General features: G+C 45.3%; 1 protein-coding gene across 2 annotated transcripts; it reads right to left on the bottom strand.

Annotated features, from left to right (window-relative positions):
• Positions 1-1336: 1336 nt before the first annotated feature.
• CYB5R3 (cytochrome b5 reductase 3) lies at positions 1337-22957 on the bottom strand. 2 transcript variants are annotated; one of them, XM_080392883.1, is made up of 9 exons: positions 22772-22957; positions 18202-18336; positions 14290-14362; positions 11689-11795; positions 10211-10340; positions 8428-8511; positions 8207-8292; positions 5877-5976; positions 1337-3780 (listed from the first exon to the last, which is right to left on the bottom strand). In XM_080392883.1, exons 1-9 carry the CDS (start codon positions 22940-22942, stop codon positions 3608-3610), a joined length of 1059 nt encoding a protein of 352 aa, XP_080249009.1. In that variant the 5' UTR covers positions 22943-22957; the 3' UTR covers positions 1337-3607. The 2 variants fall into 2 exon arrangements, with proteins under 2 accessions (XP_080249009.1, XP_080249010.1); XM_080392884.1 differs by lacking the exon at positions 22772-22957 and adding an exon at positions 22247-22401.
• Positions 22958-23854: the final 897 nt, after the last annotated feature.

Below are 23854 nucleotides of genomic sequence, written 5' to 3'. Positions count from 1 at the left end.
TCTGTTCTGCTGCTGCGCGGACTCATTTTCATGGTTAGCACAGGCCACTGGCTGATAGCATCCACGAGTGAAGGGTCACAATTGTTAGAATAAAGACTGTTAGAATGGTTGGAAGCTATGCACTTGCAGGAATTTGCTGCAACGAGCTGCTTACATACACTCCTAACACCCACTGACGGGAGCCAGGCTAAAGCCAGACAGAGAGCAGCCCGACGCAGATGTCTTGCGACCGCTGCATAGATCTGTTTATAAAGAGGGTCCTGTCCTGTTAATTCAAACTGTAGGGTGAGGTGGCAGGCAGGGTATGATCCCCAGAAGCACTAAGCAAATGCTGCTGCTACCCCCTCATGCTGCTCAAGCAAGGGGAGTTGCAGATCGTGCTGCCTCAGTCCCGTTCCCCCACTGACACTCAACCCAAATGCGTCAGAAGTTACAAATGCAAGGGAGAGCCTGGATGCTGCACGGGCTTTGCCCAGGCAACACACTGTTTTTTCCTGTTTACTTAAGCAGGAGGATCACGAGGAGAAAAGCTCAGGAACAATATGAGGCTCTTTTCTGTAAAGCAAGTTCTTTTTACCAGCAACTTTCAGAGGACACTATTAAACCCCTGAGGCGACGCGTATTTCCTTACCCGTCATACACTACCTTGAAAGACTGAAGCAGACAGACCCCCCCCTCGTACAGGCAGCTGGGAAGCCAGGACAGGTGCCTTGGTCAGGGCAAGCGGTCACTTCGCCGCGTGTATCCCAGAGCACAGAGCCAGGGGCTGCCTGCAGCTCCGGCCACCGTGGCTGTGACAGGGGTAACGCCCGCACGGAGCAGCAGACACGCAGCTGGGACTGCTGCAGCACCACAAGAAGTGCAGGCTGCAGACCGAGTGAGCTACCGAAGCAGGATAGGAACAGCTCATTCCTTACCTCCTTCCATGCTCAGATCCTCTGTTGCAACAGGACCGGCACCTGAAGAAAGACCCCAGCCACCTGCAAGCACATCTTCACCGTTTGGGGGGGGTGGGGGGGTGGGGTATCTGCCTTTGCACAGTGGCAAGCTAAGGGAAGGGGACCCACCTCTGGTAAAGCCAAAGCAGCAGCAGCCCTTCTGATCCCGTTTCCACAAAATTCATACAGGAGGTTCACATTTCCACAGCTGCTTTGTAACGTGGACCTTAGTAGTACTCAGCATATCCTGTCAGAAAACTGGAGGAATACTCAAATTTCTACAAGACAGATGACTTGGTTCAAAGGAAAAGAAATTAATAACATGTTAAGTGTCAGTGGTAGAAGTTGGTTTAAATGCTATTGTACAGGACCATCAAGCAACAGGGACTGTAACACAGTTTTGTTTCAGTAGATTTAATAAATAAAAAGCAGGATTTTATATAAAGAGTCTCATATTCACAAGGAAGATGTACAAAATAAAGGTAAAAAAAGAGGAGACTGGAGTGACAGGGAGAAAAACAGAGACCATTTACTCCTTGACTCAGCATCCAAACACAGCAGTTTTCACCAAACTCAAACGAAAGAGATAAGCACTTGAGTAAACAAATCTAACAGGCTTTTTTTTTTTTCTTTTTGAACCTTCACTTTATAGAGATATTTTTGCAAATATAGTTTGTCTTTTATGAGGTTGAAGATGATCTGCTCAGTAAGACACAGGTGATTCACCTGCAAGATACTTTATTTCTTACACAGATGTGAAAAAAGCCAGTAATTGAATAAGCAAAGTAATACAAAATAGTTGATGTGTAACCAGCTACTTATTTTTTTAACAAGAAAATGTCGTTAAATAATTAAAAAATCTATGCATATCCCACACTGATATAAACCAGCAGCAAGATAATTTCTCTCATATGTCTGCTTTTCATCTCTTAAAAGAGGGACTGAAACTTACTTTAAGTATTATTTGAACTTTGGAGCATAGTATTAAAGAACAAGTTTCAGAAGCACACATCAAAAATTCAAGACTTCAGAGGCAAGCATCTAATTAATAAAATTATTAACAGTATTATCCATTTGAGATTCCTTAAAATAACTGTGTATCTTTTTCTCCATTTAATTCATGGTGAAAATTAACCTTGTAAGCACACAGTACCCATCTGTTGTACAGGCATAAAAGAAAACATGGCAAGCTATAACCCTCAAATACCTATCAGAATCTTTTTAAAACTGGTACTATACACTGACACTTGTAGCTAACTAACATCCACATTTCTTCATATACAATCACACACCCTTTCCGTCACTCTGATTTCATCACCAAAGCAAGATTTTTAGTTCCATAGATTCCTTGCAGGACAGCTCTAATCTCAGCAGTATCTCTGTTGTTTAGGAGCAGAAGGTTCGGCACACAAGATGCCTTAAGTTTACTACAGACTAGGTTAAAGGCTGCTGTAAAAAAAGTTATTACAAAAATAAAAACCAGAGCTATCATAAAGAGTATCTAAGAAATGGTTTTAGATTCAGTGAGACATTTGGATTTGCTGTCAGTTTTGTGACTTAAGGCTGTTCCCACGCATTGTACCAAGCAAAACCCTTTGGGGCTTCGCCTGAGCAAGAAACGCAGGCAAGTCCCCCAGCTGCAGGCACGCACCACACCGCAGGCGAAGCTGGGCTACCCGAGACCCACCCTGGCAATGAAACCTGAGCTCAGCCCCCTTTGTTCCAAATCCTTCTCTAGGAAACAAGAAACTGAAACTAGATCCGGTTTTCAATCAGCATTTTTTTCACTGCACAGCACATCCAGAACTGCTTTTGTACTCCTATGGCACCACCCGCTATTTAAGAATACATACAAAAGTTGTTATTTTTTTCCCTGGTATTCCACACACATACAACCAATTCCGGCTATTTGTGAAACAGTGCACAAAGCAGCCTGCTTTCTGTAGTTTCTTTCATTGCCCAGGGATGAGAACTGTGACCAGCTGGAGAAGTGTTTGCATTTAAGAGAGACTACTTCAAAATACAAAGGAAACAATTTTTTGTGTTGCTGTCTACCTCTGTTTTGATTAACAAGGCAGCTTGAACAACTTCAGTCATGCTTAAGTCATAACTGGTTAACTGTCATCCTTCAACTGAACAAGAACCTTTAAGCTTCTGATGTTGCAAAGACCACACATACAAGGCAAACGCTCCTCCCTGGCCTTCATACTGTAAAAGCTCTGTAAGGATTAAAATTTGGCATAAACGGTGGATAATCCAGCACATTCCGTGTATTTTCATACTTCATACCACACAAAATACTGGGTATGCACAGTGTTCGGAAGTAGGATATTACTGCCGTTTGATTACAATGCTAAGAAAAAGCATAAATGAGTGTTTACTGCCCTAAGCAGCTATACTGTCCTCCCTTGAGGTGGAATATACCCTATAGCCCCGCACTAGGCATCACTATCTTTCCACAATACAATTGTCTCTGTGCAACATACAGTACAATTTTAATACAGTTGAGCTTCAGTGTCTTACTTGCCAGAAATTCAGAAAAGATGAAGCATTTTTAATGTAAATGTTGCTTCCCAGCACTGTGCATCAGCCATCTCTAACTTAGTCCTGTTCCCCATTAAACATTTTTTCTTCCCTTTTACTCAAGATCACTGCATTATCGGTCCTCTTTAGAAAGAGAACCTCATGTCCTTGGTGTAGCCCAGTTTGTCCAAGTTAGGAATGCAAGCATATTGGATCATGGGAGGAGGTCCACACATGAGGATCAGAACATCATTTTGAGGTGGGGGCAGGTGGTCTTTCATCATCTCTTGGTTCACAAATCCTTGGCTGTACTCCCAATCTGTTAAAAAAATTAAGTAGGAGAAAGGGAATGAGGAGAAAAGAAGGAAAAGACAGATACAAGCCACTTTAGCATGATGTGGGGTTTGGTTTTTTTTTTTCCCCAGTAACATTCTGGGCTGTAGCATTTGTAATTCCACTCACATTAATGTCCTCAACACAGTTATGCTACATGGGAAAGCTGCCACCTCTGCTTTGAAGATGCAAAACTGATGTATGGAGAAAACAAGGGCTAATTTTTAATAAAGCTTGCTAAAAGCCCCAAGGAAATCCCAAGCACAGCTGTGAACCTTCTCAGCCCCAGCACTGTGAAACAACAACATTGATTCCTCTTTACCCCGCTGCTTGTAAGTTAACTAGGGGAAATCTAGCTCATGAGGTTGTTCCTGTTTGGAACGCTCATGTGATATGGAGAAATAGTGTGAAATGGGGACGATGGACACCGACTGTGATTGTATATGTCTGCCCAGGAATGTGGGTATGGTGACTGGTCATGGGTGCGTGTCTGGTCACATAGGCACACAGCTCTGAGGAGACAACTACAGTTTTGAGGAGACGCCTGCCCCTCTAACAAAGGGGCTATTTAAAAGAGAATGAGAAAAGGATGAGAGACATTCCAATGCTATCTAGAGGGAGGGAGTGCTAAGTCTCCTTGCTGGAGAAGATCGGATGGTCACAAGGACATGAATCACCTACAAACCTGCAAGACCACCACATTCCAGGCAAAGGACTGATAAGCTAATTAACATACGAAGTGGGGTTTAGGTAACGAATATGTATAGGCGTTAATTGAATATTCATTTGTTTTATTGTATAAATGTGAGATGGTTCGTCACTTCGGACATGCACGCTTGTGGAGGAGCAATCCCCCGTGCATCTGCGTGCAATAAACATACCTACTTTATAACTTTCGAGTTATAGAGTCTAATTCCGCACGTCACATGGTGCTAATCAGTTAATGCTATGATTCAGGTTTACCCACTGCATCTCCAGCCCTGGATGCAAAAAGCTGCTGACCCAAACCTTTGGGCAAAGTAAGGCTTGATACATTTTTCTCCCACAGATTAACCAAAAATTTCCAGGTTTGGTCCGGTTTCATGTATGGCAGTGAGTGTCCGCACAACAGCGTTGAGGGGGAACTTTTATCACAACTGCTAAGATCAGTTCAGAATTCACAAATATCAAAGAAAAGAAACAATGATTATAAATTCCAGGTGAAGACTAATTGCAGGAGATGACATAACAGCGACAGACTGTGGGGACAGCAAGACCCTTCCTTCTACCCTACCAGAGGTGTATTTGTGGTCACAAGGTGAGAGAAGGCATATGGCTTTTCCTTCTCTGCCCTGAAGTACCACTCAGTAGGAGTGTGAATCCATCCTGATGCGGGTGGGCAAGAGGAGGAACGGTAAGAAAGGAAAATGACAAGGAATGACACAGAAACCATTGAGCCTTTTCACAATTGTAACTATTTAGCCTTTCCTTCCTCAAACTTGCACAGCTGAGGGAGGCACATTCAGCTAGCTCATCCTCTCACCTGAACCAGCCAACTATATCGTGTTATCTTTAAATCTGGACTGCACCAAGCTGGAACAGCATTTTCATTGTGAACCACTGTTAATTCAAAGGCAATTCCACTGCCTACGAACAAGTTCAGCTACCATGAACTGCTGTACAATGACAGCTAGGCACGAGTCTGCACTTGGCCACATCTCCGTGAGACACAGTGCCTGACACTCCCACTGCAGCTGCCCTAATGCATGCTCTAAACACAGGACAGTAAGATAACATGTTTTTTTACGGGGAAGGAGAAAGAAAGGTCTCTTTCCAGAGTAAATAATGGTAAATATTCACGTGTAGTCATGGGAGGAATGTTGCACTACCTGAGGTGAGCTTTGTACCTTCGGTAACACAGCCTGATTACATCTAAGAGTTTCTGTGCATCAGGGTGTGAAGAACGATGCTACTGGATGCATTGATATGATTCATTAAGCAAGAAAGGAGCGCAGAAGTATGCACAACATAGCATATCTTCTGTCAAACATGCATTAATACTTGTAACTTAAGCTGCAGCAGAAGCAGCATGTTAGATCTTACTCTCAGGTGCTCTGTCCAGCGTGTACCAGCACTTCAAGCGACCGGGATTCTGAACCTGGATCTCCTCCAGCTCGGAACGTAACAGGATATCTTTCTCTGTCTGCAGGGTAAGGAAAACAATGATTATGTTCTGCATTTGAATGCAGCCCTCAGATGACCACAAAGCATTAGCTACAGCCCTGAGAGATGGAACAGATAATTTGACTCTGTTTTACAAGCTGAACAGAGCAAACACATTATTTCCAAAACTACGCTGTGGCAGAGCTAACAAAAAGGTTCATAACTTTCAAAAATCCTGACCATGCAATGCCTTCCCTCTAAAAAATAAAACAAAGCAAAACCTGTATCAAAACACAGAACCTTCACTTGTTCAGGGATTTAGTGGTAGCATCAGAAGAGTAAAGGCCTCTTTCAGCACTTGAACTTTCATCAAAAAACTAAACACGACTGCATGCAAATACCTTCCTACCCCTCCGTACTGTGCCGCTCTGTCAAGAGAACGCTGGGTTTTTCACCTTTGCCACGTCAAATTTCATCAGCACTGCCATACAGAGATTGCTTTGTTTTTAAACAGGATGTGGAACAAATAACCAGAAGAGCATTGAGTTCTGTCTGGAACAAATTTTACCCAGGGTATCAAGTTCTGCTCCTCCCTGATGCAACACTGAAGGCCAAAAGAAAGCTTTAATCCTGTAGGAGCAGCTGCAGTTTGGGAAGGAGGGAGATGGCTAAGGATTAAATACGGTACCATCCTTTGCAGCTTTAATAATTTGGCGCTATGTCTGTCACCGTGGGGGTAAGGAGGAACATGCCTCTATTGCCGAGAAGGTGCCTATTTCTGGATCTGCAGTTGCATGTGTTCCAGAAAAGCTATTACTGGGCCCTACCAGCGGAAAGCACGCTAGTCAGATGCACAGTATGAGCCCGTGTACATTGTCATCTGTAATCCAACACAGCTCTTTCAAAAGGGCCAAATAAAAGATCAGCAAAACACGTCAAAAAATATTTTAAGTGTTTAAAAATATTAAAAACCATCTAGTCTGCAGGCTTTCCTGACTGACCATTTGTCACAAGGCTGCTTTGTATTTGTGCAGTTACTGGGTACAAGGACTCTTTAAGTAAGTCAAGGATTGATGTTTACACAGGCTGTTGCTAATGCACAGGCAATTGTTCCCAGAGTCCTCCCTGCAAGAAGCAGTAGGTTTTCTAGGTTGCTAAAGCAGCTCTAGTCTTAGTCTAGTGTATTAGTCATTCTGAATTACTCACAGCAAATCCTCGCCCTCCTGCCCTCATACTGACTGCACTTCATGCCAACTCCTAGGGCTCAGCAGAGACCAGCTGCTGCAGCCACACCAGCCACACGATGCCAGAGGGCATGGGCAGGGCTCTCAAGGAAGTTTTACTGTAATAAAGCATCAGAACAGGGTATCTGTTGGCACTCAGATCATAGCTTCTGAGCAGAAAAATCTTGGTTTATAATTCAGATACGGCACAAAGGAAATGAGGACACATTGAATAGGAGAGCCTAAAGAAGCTAAAAAACACAGCCATGAAGTGAGGTTCACCACAAATAATGAATATTTGTTTCTGGATTATGAGCTATTATCATGGAGAAATTTAAAAGCAAAATTATTAACATCAGGCAAAGGGGCATTGCAGTTCAGCAGCACACCACCATTTGGGTTGCCTGGTCATCCAACAAATCTCAATCACACGGATTTCATGGATGAGAGATCTTCCCTTTGTCCAGCACCGCAGTACGACACACCTCAAAGAGCAACGGAAACACGTGAAGAACTGACAGAGGGAAGGGAAATGAAAGAAGACAACCTTGCAGAATCACAGCTCCGTAGCTGAGGGAGCTGCTGGAGGCCACTGTTAATTTTAGCCTCACCTACGCTGTTCTCAAACAGAAAGATTCCACATACAAACCCTGCTGTGAAGTTGGGGAGTTACAATTGCTAGAGGAGACAGATGTCCACCTGTTTCACATTTCCACTAAGACAGACTGCTCTGAAAGTCCACCCAAAACATTAACAACTTGCACAAAGAAATGCAGAGGTTTACAATATTTATAAACCTGATTAGAAACAGAGCAACGAGACACAGGAAAGCAAGCATTAGCTGGAAGGAAAGCAGAATTTCTGTAGTCACACTAAAAAACTAATTCATTACAGTGCTTTCATACAGGAACTTTTCAACATTTCAGTTCACTTCTCCCCTCAGGGTTTGTATTTCTGCACCAGGTTTTCTCAGCAAGAATTTTGTTTGCTGAGTGGAGTTCTGTTAGTCAAGTAGAAGTTTATGAATAGAAAACAGGACAGAATTACCTGATTAGCAAAGAGCAGCTGACAAATAGTAGGGTCGTGTTCGTCTTTTATGATTGCTCGAATGATCTGCAGCATAGGTGTTATCCCTGAAAGAGGAAGGCAGGTCAACGATACGAGAATGCAAAGGGGCAAAAGAAAATGCAAGTGAGCACGAGAGAAAATATGAACAAATACATCTACCAGCTGTCAGAAACCAAGGATGAATCTTTGTATGTACATACCAGTCCCACCTGCAATCATCCCCACATATTTCACTTTCTTAATAACTGGTTCAGCTTTCTTTTCAGGCCGAATAGCAAACGTTCCTGAGGAGAAAGAGAGAGAGAGAGGGAAAACATTGAAGCAAGCAGGAAACAGTGCCTGTGATCCCTTCTCAGCACATTCAGCTAATTGACTTTTTCAGCCTTGTCACCTTTCCTCCTCCATATAGCAGGAGGGGGAAACAGACAAAAGTGAAGATGTCCTGAATTACAACAAATCCTGAAAGATGATTAGAGATTGTAAAACACAGACACTGGCATGGGTTATTACTTACTCCTGACTATAGCATCAAGCCATCACTACCTGTATTTTTATTTGCTCACGTCCCATACCTCTAGTGATATTCAGAAGCCCAGATCCTGGAAACCGTTCTACAAAAAGGAATTCATTTGCTCACAGAGTTTATTTACCCCATGCAGATTATTTTAAGGGAAAACATGAAATACGCAGAGTGTACTTTTTTTGTTTGTATATTTATCTCTTCTTTTTGAGCCGATTTGCCAGTTTCAGCCAAATCTGACAAAGAGCTTGAAATTGCCCAAAATGTTGTATTTGTTGTATTCACAGCTCTCTCCATCCAGGATAACATGAACACAATATACAAAGCTCTGGAAAACCACGTGTCTGAGTTCTGCTGCTCACAAAACTGCCAGAAGGATTTTGTGACACATTTGTGGCTGCACTATGCCAAAGTGAGATATTTTACGTTGGCATGAAAGTACTTCCTACTGATGAAGTTCATTTTCACTTGGAAAATCAGCATTGGACAGTGCAAATAGCAATTATTTTTATCAGTGTATAAACTATGTCCATATAAGCACGGAGAGAATTCCCTTCTTTGAGAACAGTACCAATAACAAACACTTTTATTGTCATTAACAATCCCCCTCAAGATAGCTGTTGTCTTACTTAAGAAACTAGCAATTTCTTTTGTGCAGAGATGCTAATAACAGAAAAGAATCCCTGTGTCTAGTGGGAGAAGGTGAGTATATTGAGAATAACAACCCAAATAATAAATAGAGGTGATAGGTAAGGTTCAATTCATGCAGTGTGTAATCAAAATGTAGCCACAGAGATTCTGCCCATCTACACTGCTCTGGTGAGACCCCCACCCGGAGGACACTGTTCAACTCTGGAGTCCTCAGCACAGGAAAGACACAGACATGTTTGAGTGGATCCAGAGGAGGGCCACAAAAATAATCAGAGGGCTGGAGCAACTTCTCTATGAAGACAGGCAGAGAGAGCTGGGGTTGTTCAGCCTGGAGAAGAGAAGCCTCCAGAGAGACCTTACTGCTGCTTTACAGTACTTAAAGGGGGCTTGTAAGAAAGACTGGAATAGACTTTATCAGGGCCTGTTACAACAGGACAAGGGGTAGTGGTTTTAAACTAGAGGAGGGTAATTTAGACTAGGTAAGAGGAAGACATTTTGTACAAAATTGTAGTGAAACACTGGGACAGGTTGCCCAGAGAGATTATAGATGCCCCATCCCTGGAAACATTCAGGGTCAGGTTGAACAGGGCTCTGGGCCACCCGATCTCGTTGTGGCTGTCCCTGCTCATCGCAGGGGGGTTGGACTAGCTGTCCTTTAAAGGGCCCTTCCAGCACAAACTATTCTGTGATTCTATAAAGATTTGAACCCAGCTGGAAAAAAAATGTGACATTTTTTTCTATTACTACTATTACTTTATATTTTTTTGTTATTGTTTACTCTGGATAAATGCTATCTTCTGCGTCAGCCTTGCCTTTTCCTTTGTAGACAAGTAGGCCACTTGGTCCTCTGAAGTCAATAGTATCCCCTATTTTCAGGCCGTCTATGTACTGGGACATCTTCCCTCCATCAGGAAACTTTGGATGGACACCTCTGAAGTAGACCTGTCAAAAATAACAATGAAGCAATTAATCTGACTGCTCAAAGATGAGCATTTACCCTTCAAATATTTAGGTACCCATACTCCTCATACAAAGGACACAATTACTACATTAAGAAATACCATTAATGAAGATTTCACTCACAGTAAGAGAAGCACCAAGTTTTCTGAAAGAGATTTAAATGCCACTCTTGCCCCAGTTTTGATCAGATTGGACAGACTGGCAATTTCTCCACTGCTTTTTTATAACATAGGAAATATCTCTAAATAATCAACAAGATTTACACCCAATTTCAAAAGGAGGGAAAGAAGAAAAAAATCCACTGTGATTTTAAACAGAAAACTTCTGAGAAAGATCCCTGACAGCTCAGTTGCAAAGGGATATACCTAAACCTTCTTCTTGGGAAGCCAGCTGTTTATGCATCTCAAAGTTAGGGTAACAAAAAAAGTGGGTATCAGCTTGCTGAATATTCAACTGTTCACCAACAGCTATGAATGGGTGTAGTTACACTGCTGGAACTGTGCTGGAATTATTTTTGTTTCAAATCACATGGGTGTGAAAGAGTTCCAAGTTGAGACTAGCTACAACTTTTACAAGAACAGCAGCATTTGCATGCATGCAGAGCCACACCAGGAAGAGAGTCTTGTGAAATATTTCGATCAAAGATTTACATTTTTCCCTTGTCACGTCTTCAGTGTGCAACATCATGTTCATGAAAATAAATAGGTAGTAAAAGGCAAATTCACATCTAATTTCACCATACATGAATAAAGTGCTATAAGTTGTAAAGAAGAAAAAAAACTTGAGTAAAATTCTAAGGGAAAATCCAGTGCAAATATTCAGGTTTTAGATTCCCATCATCTTCAAATGTATTTGTTTAGTCCTGCTACCAAGAGACCAAAGGACATCATCACAAGACTCAAAATCCCATTCTTCCCAATTAAATCAGTTATTCACACTTCTGGATGTAAAAATAACAATCACTGCTCTTAATGATCATAATGATCATATTATATCAGCTTCAGAAGAAGCTGATAGGCAAGGTTAATTTCTTATTTCAGAAAGTTTAAAAACAGCTGTGTGAACATCTGCAGGTCTACGCAGATTTTGGTAAACTGCAGTACGCATATACAGAAAATTATGCAGCATCTCACGAGACACACTCGCTAAAGGAGAGCTTGCAAAATGCCACATGGATCGCAGGTAACTACAAATCACTTGTTACAACAGTGGAAGTCCGCAGTGGCACACACCTGAGCAGAAGCCAGCACACCACACTTCACGTAGCACTGCAGGTGTAAAGGTGGGCTCAGAAGTTGCCCAGCCTGGTAAAATGCCATGACATTCTCACCTTGACAACAAGATCCACAAAGCCTTTGTCATCGTAACTAGAAACCGGAGTGTAAGGTCTAACAACCAGAGCTCCATCAATCCGTGCAGACAGGTAGATATGCTGTCCTGTACACAGGGAAGAAAACAAGCAGTTTGCTTTCACAAGATTCTTCTTTCAGTGGATGTACTGACTTGGCACAGACTGCAAATACAGTCTCAAAGTTCTCCTAACTACCTCGTTTTGGGGCAACACCTTTTCCTCTTTCATTTTCCTGACACTGTAACACTTTGCCAGAGTTGTTAACCGTGCCCAGGTTCTACCTGGAACTCCACTGCTGATATTATGCTGATCTGTTCTGATAGCTTCACGCATTTACATTTACCAAAGCCCTAACTGCACGTGAGATCTTGCAAAAGATGTGGCACGTCTCTCCCATACAGACAAGTTAAAAGGACACCAGAGAAAAAAAAAAAAACATCAAGTGCTGTTCACACTTCTTTATTAACATGTCAGTTATAAACTGCTACAGTTGAGTTAATAACTGTTCTTACTTTGGCCACAGACCACTCATGTCTACCAGGTCTTCTAGCTGCCACTGCTAAGGCTGCCTAGATATAAAGCACTTTTCTAACCCTGCTATTCCTCCAGCTTAGCATGTGAATGTAGCGATCACATTTCAACCTGTCACACATTCACTGAACTCTCTACAGTAGTTTCTTTCCTCAATGTCTATGTTTCTGATGAAAATGCCCTAGAATTAACTCCTTTGAAAGGTTTTCCTATAAAATTCCAACATCCTGAAGAGACCTAAAAGAGGAATACCTGGGGTGGAGGGGGGATTTGGGTTTTGTTATTTTATCACCACTAGGTCAACAGAGTAAGCTATCTCTTAAGATGAATGCAGCTTTTCTGCCTTTTGTGGGAGCACAAAGAGGGGATTTTACCAGGAGCTGGTCTGCCAAGCCAGAGGGCCAGCAAGGCAAACCAGTGGGTGAATGACGATGTTCTACCTGGTGACTTGGGAAACGAGCAACCATAAGACACTTGAAGCTGTACATGAATATAATGTAAGGATGATTCAAATAACCCTCTCAGCAAAACCTATACAAATCTGGTAGCATGGGTGTTTCCTTCCTGCTAGGGAAGACCTGAAGGGAGCAGCAGCAGCAGCTTCCCGTTCCTCCTCCAGGCAAGGGGTGGCCTCACTGTCCCCTCCTCCAGGAGCAGACCCATGGTGACTACTGCACTGTGAACCTGGACAGATGGGACTGCTGTTGGGCCGTGTCTTTAAGAATTGGTACAAATCTAAAAAAGATGCTCCTCCCAAAGGGAAAACATGCCCTGTGCTCTTACTCGTTAAGAGTTTTACCCTGCCCTAACAGGACCGTAGCTGGCAGCCTCTGCATAGGGCCACACACAATCCCACTCTCCCCAGGGTGAATCATGTTTTTTTCCTGTAACACTCCAGCTGCTGGTAAAAGCAAAACGCTGGTGCTGGACTAAACATGCAGGGTGCACGCTGGTATCTGTCCCATGGCTGCCAAGCCTGCTGCTCCCAGCTGCTTCTACCACCCCCACCAGCTTTCAGCAACCTTTGCCTCCCCAGCCTCCCCCAGTAAACCAGTCCCTCAGTCACCCGCAGGTTAGCCCGAGTACAGCACAACACATAGCAGACTATGCTGCTCCTGGACCATGGGGGGCCAGGCACACACCTTCTCAAGCTATGCTGAAACAACTGGCTGATTTTCCCTGACCTTACTAGAACACTAGAAGCAGCTGTGGCATCCAGCAGGCCAAATTCAGCCCACACGGCTTCCCTTCTGTTAGCGTGTAGGACAAGAACAATTACAGAGGCGAGACAGCTCACTCGTCAGGGTTCAGTATGGGCAAGGGAGGGAAACCAGCTTTGCCCTCACCGCTACTTAACAGCGTCAAGAGAATAATATACCCTAAACAAGAGGGAGCCTAAACACAACGGACTGTAATGCTGGAAAGGTGCTGAGGACTACCAAGAAGCAGCTGATCCACAGATCATTGCAACAGGTTGTTAAAGCACAAGTCCCTGTTAAGCACAAGTCGCAATTAAATGCTCTTTGTATAAGCCATAGGAAACAACAGCACTAAGCTATTATAGAAGGCAACACGCCACATGGCAAGGCCTAAGGAAATATCTACCCCATGGTGATTAAGAAATTCCATGAGACTAGCTGCAAATTCAGAAGCGAGCAGATCATCTGGTAAACCGCATGTGTTAGAGGAAGAGTAGCTCAGAGTGATGCCCTGGGGGATGGAAAGGGACCACAGAGACCAAGCACCATGAGAACACCACACGCACTGGAGAGCTGAGACTGGAAAAATACAAGTAAAGATCAGTGTTTGTTTCTACTGTCCTCACAGAAACAAGCTGTATGTACGCTCTCTGTAAGTACACAAGTTCTCACACCATGCAGATGACTCACAGCATAAGGATAATCTTGCTAAACTCTAAATACCAGCTCAAGCCATGTGGATGGTATTTGAAACTCAACAGTTCAAAATCTAGGAAAAAAAATCCCCACAAAATCCCTTATACTGTAATTAACAGCACTTGGATTCTCAGTAAGGAAAGACGGAACGTACCTACAGGGAGACCCAGAATATGGTCTCTAGAAGGGAGAGCAAATCGAAATCTTCTTGTATCATGACTAACTTCCTGAAAGAGGAAAAGAAAAAGAATAATCAGCTGTGTTGTTGAGATTTAATGTTTGTGATATTACTTGTAAAACCAATATGCTAGTTAGACTTCTTGCAGGATTAAATATTGGGAGGAGTGCAGCATCCTAACTCGAATTTTTGCATAATGCAAATATGAATTCATCTGAACATGGTAATCCTGCAGAAGTCAACTCTTCATTCAAACGCCTTGAAAACTTACCTCAAAATATTTTAGAAGTAATTCCAAAGTAAAAATTGAAACAAAACAGACAAATGCAAATACTGTTTTGATGTATATTTAAATGTAATAGCAAAACTTAATAAGATACTAATATACAGATTAAGACTAAACAATAGCTTTCTAACTAGTATGAACATTTATGTTGCCTTCTGTGAGAAGGCCATAAGATAAGAATTAATCAGTTCTTTAATTCTCATTTAAAGCTTGAATATGCAGGAGTTAAGAGGCCAAAAAAAATGATTTTGATGTCTCAGAGCCAGATGAATTAACTATTTCAGTGTAGAGGATGATTTCAGAAGACACTGGTAGATGTCAAGAAGATTAAGTAGCACCAACCTGGTCCCCTTTGCTATGCTAAGAGCCTTAAAAGTATCTTCCCTGTAAAAACTTAATCCTTAATCAAAATTGAAAAGAAGCACTCCATTTAGATAAGAACTTCATTATAAATTTTTGAGTTTATGCAGCCTGACTTTACTAGGAAAGTCGTATCTTGAATAAAATTTTGGTAAATAACTAAATAAAATGTTAATTCTTATACTACCAAAGTTTTCTCTCTTAAAAATCAGGTCACATTCATGGGATTGAAAAAAACAGAAACAAACAGCATACAGCTTAACGCCTCATTCAATGACTTTTTCTAAAACCCCATGGGACAGAACGTGCCTTCTGAAGAAAATTTCATAAACATCCTATAATGTATCGTAACCCTTTTTTTGTCTTGGTTTACACATCCAAGACACTGCTCACGCCGTTCAGCACGTCATTAGTCAAGGCTAGATTAAATACCTCCTTGAAACAGCACGCAGAAGCCATTTCCAGCATGGGGTCATCTCCACTACGCTCCCCAATGCCATCATTTGGCATTACCCCAAGCACCTGGAAGCCCTTGGCCTCTGGCCACCAGCATGCATTTGTGTCTAAGTTACAGGTGCCGAGGAGTTTTCCACACTCGCATCTGCAAATGCAAAGCTGGAGAACAGTTTTTGCAAGCTGGTGCTTTGCTGAAGCCACTGAAAGGCAACAAATGAATTATGACTAAATTAATAAAAAAAACCCCTGATGTTGTGGCCTTTTTTTCAGGCATAAACTACATTAGTACACCTAACTATATTTTAAAAGTTTTTTCCTACGGTGAACACTAGGAAGCAGCCTTGTGACCCCTGTTTCTCCATTCAGCAGATGGGAGGTATGGCATACTCAGTTTGGGCTGATGTTAATGTTTCAGCTGGTGGGTAAAACGCAGACAGTGTGTAGAGAAAGAGAGCCTTCTGTTCACAACAGCTTCACAAAATAGTACATTCAATTTCCAGCTTTCATACATAAAATCTGTGTTAAAAGATACATGCATGTCAAACGAGGCATCCTCTAGACCAGTACTTTTCAAACTTCGAGACCACAGACACCTAAAACCTGTTTCTGCATAAAGTAGACTCCTCCTGAAATTTCACGTGTATTGCTGCCTGGCAGCCCAGTACATGTGACTTAAGTCTTCTGTTGCAATCATCTGTCCATTTTCTTTAGCTGTGAAATTGGCCTAAGTGATTCCTTCAACTTCCCTTCCTGAAAGCTTCTTGTTCCTTCGCTTCAGTCAGCCACAGTCCATCAAGAAAAGTTTCTGCGAAGCTGTACTCTCAACTATCATCAAAATACATCGGGTTAAAGATTACAAACCCCAGCTACTCCCAAACCGGGGAGTTCATTTGTTCATTTTTTGGTTTAACCACAAATCATTTTGGTGCTTTGCTGGTGAGGGTATCAACAGCTTCATAATTGCATAGAACATGGGAAAAGCACAAATTTTTAAAATATGAGGGTCTTTAGCTAGTCTGGGCAAGCAAAAGCAGCAACATTACAAGCAACACTACCAGCGTACTTAAATTCCTCTTGCAATGGAAGGTAAACCAGCCAGCCACATGGATGTCTTGAGCAGGCTCCACAACCACACTCAGAGCCATGATTCTCTCCCAAGTTTAAATATTTTTGTGTAATGACAGGAGGTTTTAGATTAAAGTTCTCATCTACTTCACGTTTAATGCTTGTAAAATACAAACTGAAGCACGTCAGAAAGACTCTTGACTAATTTCAACTTTCCCAGAGAGGTAGATATGGCAATGTTGAGCAGTTTAGTACAAAGAGCAAAGATCAGACTGCTTGCACCAGATTTCTGGCAGGATGTTAGAAGCTACTAGCACTTGTTGCACCAAGTTATTATCTTTCAAAATTTACCTCAGTTTCCAGCACACATTTCCCATTTAGGCAAAAAATTATAAACATTCATCAGTGAAATATTCTCAGTTGATCAAGGTAGCACATGCAGCAGCATTTGACCTGGTTATATATATCAGCTGCTCCTCCATCCCAAGATTAAAAAAAAAAAAGCATACAAAAATAACAACAGTGAGAGGGAAAAAAAACCCCACCAGTATTCAGGGAAAAAAAAGTGAGCTGTGAATTCTTCTCTGTCACAAACTGCTACAGCAGAAAATAGACTGATTCTCAGAAGCATGTGCAGTGTCTCAAGCTTCCCTCCCCTCCTGCAGGTCAGGCAGACTGTACCTGCAACCATGTGCCACAGATCTCATGAGAGTGGGCAGTATATAATAATAGCATTGTTACTGCACTTATTTCCCATATATACTGCAAGTACACATGGGAAATAAATTTAGTAATGCTGCCCAGCCCAAGCCACAGGGAAGCTTTCAGTTTCCACAAAACCAGAATTCAGAATGACAGTAATAACTTCCTTTGACAGACAGAACAAATGAAAGCCAAGTTATCTCTGCACTCCCTGTACCTCAAATAAAGCTCTGTTCTAGTCCAGAGTCTTCTTCATCAAAACTCTTCTGATAACTTTCTGACTAGCTCATTGATCTCAAAAGTCAACACTAAAACGAACTTCAGGTGTGCCTTCACACCCGAAAAGCCAAGATTTCTATCTCATGCTTTTGATGGTGAGTTTATCCAAGGAAACTCTGGACTTTTCACCTTTCATGACTTTGGTCCCCTTCCCACAAGTTGTTACCAACTTCTGACAGCAAGTTCCACCCCTGAAAGGGTGATGACTTTCCTCTGAAAACCCAGCTGAGCAGCCTGGGAGGTACAGAACTGCTTCTACTTTTAAGACAGAGAAAGAGAAGCTGGGGCAGCTCAGATGCTCTCAGGACTACATCATTTAAACACCTTTCTTCCTGTAACATACTAGTAACAGGAATCAGTATCAACATAGTTCTGACAACTACTATGTTGAACGCTACCGACCATGAAAAAAATGCCTTCTCTGCCTGACAGCATGACTTCTGTCTCATAGCCAATCTAGCAGTGCAGAATTTAGGAATTTCTGGTGATGTACCCCATGACACACGACACATGTTGCAGAAACTATGAGTTTGGTCATCTCTAAAGCAGCATTCTCTAACTTGCTTAGAAACAAGCTGCTTGCAGAACTACAGAATTTGGTTATACTAGGCAAGAGGCATTTATAAATAAATCCATTCCTTAAAACACAAGTATTCACCCTGCTGCAACATTACTGAAGATTTAAGAAGTTGTAAGCATTTCCACAGAGAGGTCATGCTCAGCACTGTACATGTACTTACCTCCTTATCAATCAGCCTCAATGCATACTTCACTTCAGGATCCTCCAGAGTAATTGCATGATTGTGACTCCCGAAAAGCCTCCTCAGGATGGTGGTGTAGATTAGCCATATTGGGTATGTCACAAACCGACCCAACTGTATCAACACAGAAAGAGTGTTCAGACACATGTGCATAACACAAAGTTATTTTGGTGAGATGGAACTTGGTAGCATGACATGACAATCTAACCACTGAAAAAACTGTGTTTCTTTGTGCTAGTAAGAGCAGGAAGTATTGAAAAAACCACCAGGCAGTGCAACACACAGATTTGCTTTGTGCATACCTGACGTTACTCCTACGTTGAAGTACTTGGCACACTGGCAGAGGGTTGCCAAACCTAGCAGCTTGACAGAAGCGAGGCTGTCACAGCTCCATGTCCCCACGACCACCAGTGAGGCTGAGCACCTATGCCCAGTAGGCACACACACACATAAACACACACCTAAATAGACATGTGGCTGGCCACACTGGTAACACAGAGAGATGCTCGCACAAACAGCACGGATGGCCACCTCCTGTTCGTTTCCCTGACCGATCAGGATGAAGGTCCATTAGTGGGAAATAGATAACATGCAAGGTGGATCCACCAGTAGCTAAGCTGGCTTAGTCTTTGCAGCAATTGTCCCCACACTCCAGTCTCCCCAGTTGCTGGCATCTGGACGTAGAAGCTGCTGTTGCACAGACAACCCCTTCACACACCATCACATGCGCCGTGGACCCCCGGTAACTGGGGATCTCACACTTGACCACAGATCCCACGATGAATCTGGCAGCTAGCCAGGACCCCTGGCCCCTTCAGTAGCCAGCCTCTTTGGTGGTAGCATCCTCAGAGATGATCACACGCCAGGCTCCCAGGCCACCTCACCTACTTGCTGGCTAGTTCAGCTGGACCTTTGCTAGCCATCGCACACTTGCACTGGGTGTCGGCCCTGCAGACACACAGGCCCTCCGACTCACGGTCTGGCTTCAGGTGCTGGCACTTACACCTCCACACAGACCCGGCAGAGCAGCGCCCCTCCCCCAGGTAAGCCGCTGTGGAGTTTAACAAAGACACAGGACAGACTGCGCTGACTGCATGCAGGACACAGCCAGACAAGGGTACAGAGCAAGCTTGTTTACACAGGGTCAGACCTTTTAATCCCTTTATCCTTTTATTTTCCCTCTCCAAATGACCTCGACCCCTGCCCATAAATGTTCCACAATCCCCAAATGCTCACCCCCTGCATGGAAAAATTACTTTGAAGGGGGAAGTAGAGAAAATTGGGACCCAATGAAAGTGTAGTATTGCAGAAAGCTTTTTAGAGTAAAACAGCTATCACTTTCAGGATGGCTGGCATGCATGCAATCTACATCGCCACGGCTCCCTAAGAAGCACAACCTGCCAGCTCAGCACGTGCTGACAGGAGTGACAAGGTGAAACGGAGCGGGGACACCGCGGCCAGGCTCTGTCTGCTCCCTGCAAGAACAGGAACTTGATGGCACCACACAGCTGATAAGCCGCATGACAGTTGTCACATGAAGAATCTGTGAGATGTCCGTGGCTGTGCCAACCCCTGTGGCCAAATGACTTTCCTCAGATGAAATACTCTCACTGCACTACTAACGCACACCTCCAACTCAAAGTTACCTGCCTCCACGGTGCTGCTACACCTGACTGGGCATGTGACACTGAGCAGTAACAACAACGGGTATGACTAGAGTCACTCAAGCTCCACCTATGTGTGATGGAAATGGACTAGTCCTGGACTGAAATAAGTCCAAAGCGGGGGAATTGGTGCCAAAACTCCCAGACTACCCAACTCCAATCTAATGTTCACAAAGCTAGGCTGAGTTGACCCACTCTCCAAGTTATGCATGAAGGGACTTCTAATCAAGGGAGTCAGCCTTGGGGAGGATAAAAGACAAGGAACAGATAGTGAAAGGAACACCATTAAGGTACCTTACAAGAGTCTTGCCTTTCCTGGGGTACTGATCAACAGACCAAACAGGTTGAGAAAAATCTCCCCTCTCTCCCTTTCGCATGACACCTTGCATCCCATGCCCCCCTAGCCTCCAAGGAAAGCCAGCCTCCCACTGACACACACAGACAAGCATCACTCCGAGCCCACAGGCCAACAGCTCCCCCAGTCAGTTCTGGGAAGGGCCAGGGCTCATTTCTCCGAGTCTGTTATCGGGGCTCCCCCACCTGCCAGTGTCTCTGTGCTCTTCTGTGTGCATATACTAATGTACATCAGAAACAGATGATCAGGAAGCCAGGAGGAGAGTGGAGTTCAAAATACTATCTCTGCAAGTCAGCTTCTCTACTTATGTGGAGAGATAAATGTTTTCTCTCATCTTCGCGCATCATATTTTGGTCATCAGATGTCAAGTGAAAACCACTACAGCTGTTTAATAAATAAGATTAACACACTCTTTCCTCCAGTGTGCACAATCATCACTACTTGAAGAAATGCGCCAGATCTGAGTCTATTGGAACTGAATGCAGTTTAATTTTCACAAACATTTTTAACAATGTTGGCATCATGGAAGGCAATTTGTTATTCAGGGTCAACTAGTGCAAAAGCCTCATGGGATTTAGGCTGGAAAGAAACAGCACACACGCTAATATGGATAGCTATTTTAGTTCCTCACTTAGAAGGTATCAGCTGGTGGGCAGAAAAGAGTGGAAGAACTGAAGACTGAATGATTACAAAAAGTTGTCCTTGCCAATAAATAAATTCTCAGTGCTTAAAGTGACCTATATACTCTTACCACAGAGTATATCAAGATATTCTGGAAGATAACTGCACCGCAACCACGGAAGCTGAATCAGATCTACAGCAGCAGAGGGAAGGACTGGATGACCATAAGGCCAGGAATCACTAAATGAAGATCTGGTGGCTTAACAGTTTCCAGTTGCAGCAATCTTTGCTAATAGAGATCACAAAATTAGTAATTGCTCAGGAATTTTTATTAACTGAAACAGACTTCTATATCTGCGGGATAACAAGAAAGGCCACAAGAAAGAGAAAGGCCATAGCATCGAGATTGCCAGCCCTTTCCCCTAGGGCGTGGTGAGCAAAAAGCTAAACACGTAAGCGTAGGGCAGGACACTCCATCACCGAACTGCCCTACAAATACACAAACCAAATGCTGCCTTAACAAGAAAAATCCTGTACCCTCGGGAGCTCCAGTCACTCCTCCCCCACTTCCTCATTCAAACCCTATTTTTAAGTGGTTATAGTTAAACATTCTTCTTATCTGCTTCGGAAAAATGATGCCAGGATTAAGGGCCAGGCTTCGCATCTGCCTCAACCTCTTCTGTTCACGTAACCTAAGGAGCAGCTGCACCCAAACTAGCATATGTTGCATCCACCTCCACCCTGCTCCTCTCACAAACATAGAGCCCTAAGTGCTTGAGCTGCTGCATCAGAGGGAAGAGAGAATGTGCCAGCCAGCAGCGGAACGAGGGTGTCGCCACACGCTACCGACGACAGCACTGCAAACCCGCCGCTCGGCAGACAAGATCCCGAGGAGCAAGCCGCCCGGCTGGCGCTGCAACGCCACCGGCACAGACGCCGAGGCACCGCTCGGGGAAGTGCGGAATGCCCCCGCGCAGGCCGCGGCTGCCAGCACCGGCACCACCCCCCCCCGCCCGGCCCGCCGGCCCCCGCCCTGCCAGGCACGGGAAGGTCCCGGGGAAAGGGGAGGGGGGCGGGCACGTACGCGGCTCCCAACACGGCCCCCCCCGTTTTCCCTCCCGCACACGGCAGGGAAGGCAGCAGGGGCCTCGGGCAGCCTGTGACACCGCCCAGCGGCCCTTGCTCTGCTCCGGCAGCCAGCGACAGCCCGCCCGGGGCCGCCGGAGCGCCGCGCCGCTCCTCTCGCCCGCGGCCAGGCCTCAGGGCCTCAGCGCGCCCAGGGCCGTGCCGGGAGGGGCGGGCGCCGAATGCAGTGCCACCGCAGCCGTCACCCAACCGCCCGCGGCCCGCTGCCCGGCGCCGCCCGGGAGCCGAGCGCACTCACCGTGCTGAGCGTCGCCCCCATCGCTGCCCCCAACCAGAAGAGAAAGCGCTTCCCCCGCTCCGCCCCGCGCCGCCGCTCCGCACCCCGCCAATCAGCGCCGAGCGGCTGCTGCCCCGCCTGGCCGCCAGGGGGAGGCCGCTCCCCGCTGGGGCGCGCGGCGGGGCGGCCGCTGCAGGCGGGGCCCAGGCGCCGGGCCCTCCTCCCCGGTGAGCGCCCGGCGGGGTCGCGTCCCCCCGGCAAAGGGGAGGGGCGCTGTCGCCGGGGTTCCGGGTAGCGCTACTCTGGCCGGTCATTGGGGGAACCCGCTGGCTGGGGCACCGAGACCCTGAGGCGACGCTGCGCGAAACGGCCGCGGGGCGTGGCTGCTGGCCGGCGGGCTGGCGGGGCGGTGCACCCCGGAGCCCGCACGGATCGCAGCGGGAGGCGTGGAAATCGCGAAAAAAACCGAAAGTGTAGTTACGGTTTCGCAGCTTTCCGTTGCGTCGTTACCTTCCATGTGCCCCCTCACCCGCACAGAGCACGCACCGCCGCGGGTTCCATCCGTGCCACCACGGCCTTGCCCCTGCCCGCTGTGCTGCCGTACCGCTTACGCGACGCCGTTTGCCCCGTGTTAGCTCCCCAAACAAAGATGGGGAAGGCAAGGGCAGTGCAACCCCAGCACCTTCCCTTCCTAACTAGCAGCCAGGGCCCCGCCATCTTCCAGAGACGGGAACCACTGTGTGCTGCCACCGCGGCCCTGGTGCGGTACCGGCCGCGCCCCCGCCTGCCCAGCCCCAGGGCCGGGCCCCGCGCACAGCCCCGGTACCGAGTGGGGCCCAGGGCCCTGCCCCGGCACTGCTGAGGGCCCTGAGTCCCTCCAGCTCGTCCAGGCCGGTGACAGCCAGCAGCCGGGCTCACTAGGGGCAATGGTTATCCAAAAAGCAGAACCCAACTGTGCAATGAGAAAGGACATTTCGGCCAGACGGCCTAAAGTTTTTGTTCACATCAACATGCGCAGATGAACGACTAACAAGCAAATGTGTCCTTGTGTCGGGGCTAAATGTGAAAGACCTCAAAGCTCTTCATTAATAAGCCTTAACTTGCAGTAAACAGGCCTCGAAAATTTCTACATACAGTTTCTTCTTACAAAACCAAGGACTATGTATGCTTGACAGTCCTAATATTAAGATTAAAAAAAAACCCAACATTACAAATTTCCTCTCAGCCCCTCAGCTCACGCAGGGGCATGGAGCCGCCCGCCTGCCCCAGCGCCTGCCTTCTCCCCACTACGGGGTTTGCAGGCTCCGCAGGCAGCTCACCCGGCTGTGAGAACATCCACAGCGGCCATGGTTTGCCCAGTAAACCTGGGGATTAGCACTGGTAAATAAAGGAAGGCTAACAGACCAACCTAAAGGTAAGCAGGTCACATCACTGCACAGTCTAGGTGAAGACATTTAGCTGCAGGAATGGAGTGATTTATTCCTGGCATTTCTATGACAAAAGCGTGCCTGGCTGTGTAACCCTCTTTTCTCTTTGAGGACAGCTGCTGCACCACAAACCCCTAAGTAAGCGGAGGGATTATAACATCATTGCTACAGAAAGAGTTCGGGACTGAGAGGCTGAGGCTTA

This window comes from Falco punctatus, assembly GCF_963210335.1.
Source record: "Falco punctatus genome assembly, chromosome: 6".
Classification (NCBI taxonomy): domain Eukaryota; kingdom Metazoa; phylum Chordata; class Aves; order Falconiformes; family Falconidae; genus Falco; species Falco punctatus.
This window is presented reverse-complemented; position numbering and strand designations above follow the sequence as displayed.

Bases quoted from the DNA above. Each gene is read 5' to 3' on its own strand.
- CYB5R3 (XM_080392883.1), bottom strand. From the start codon at position 22,942: ATGGCGGGGCCCTGGCTGCTAGTTAGGAAGGGAAGGTGCTGGGGTTGC. The intron at 8,512-10,210 runs GCAAGGCTGACG...CTTTCTCCTCAG, and splicing joins ACTTGTCTACAAAGGAAAAG to GAACGTTTGCTATTCGGCCT. The intron at 5,977-8,206 runs GTAATTCTGTCC...CTTACCCTGCAG, and splicing joins AGCTGCTCTTTGCTAATCAG to ACAGAGAAAGATATCCTGTT.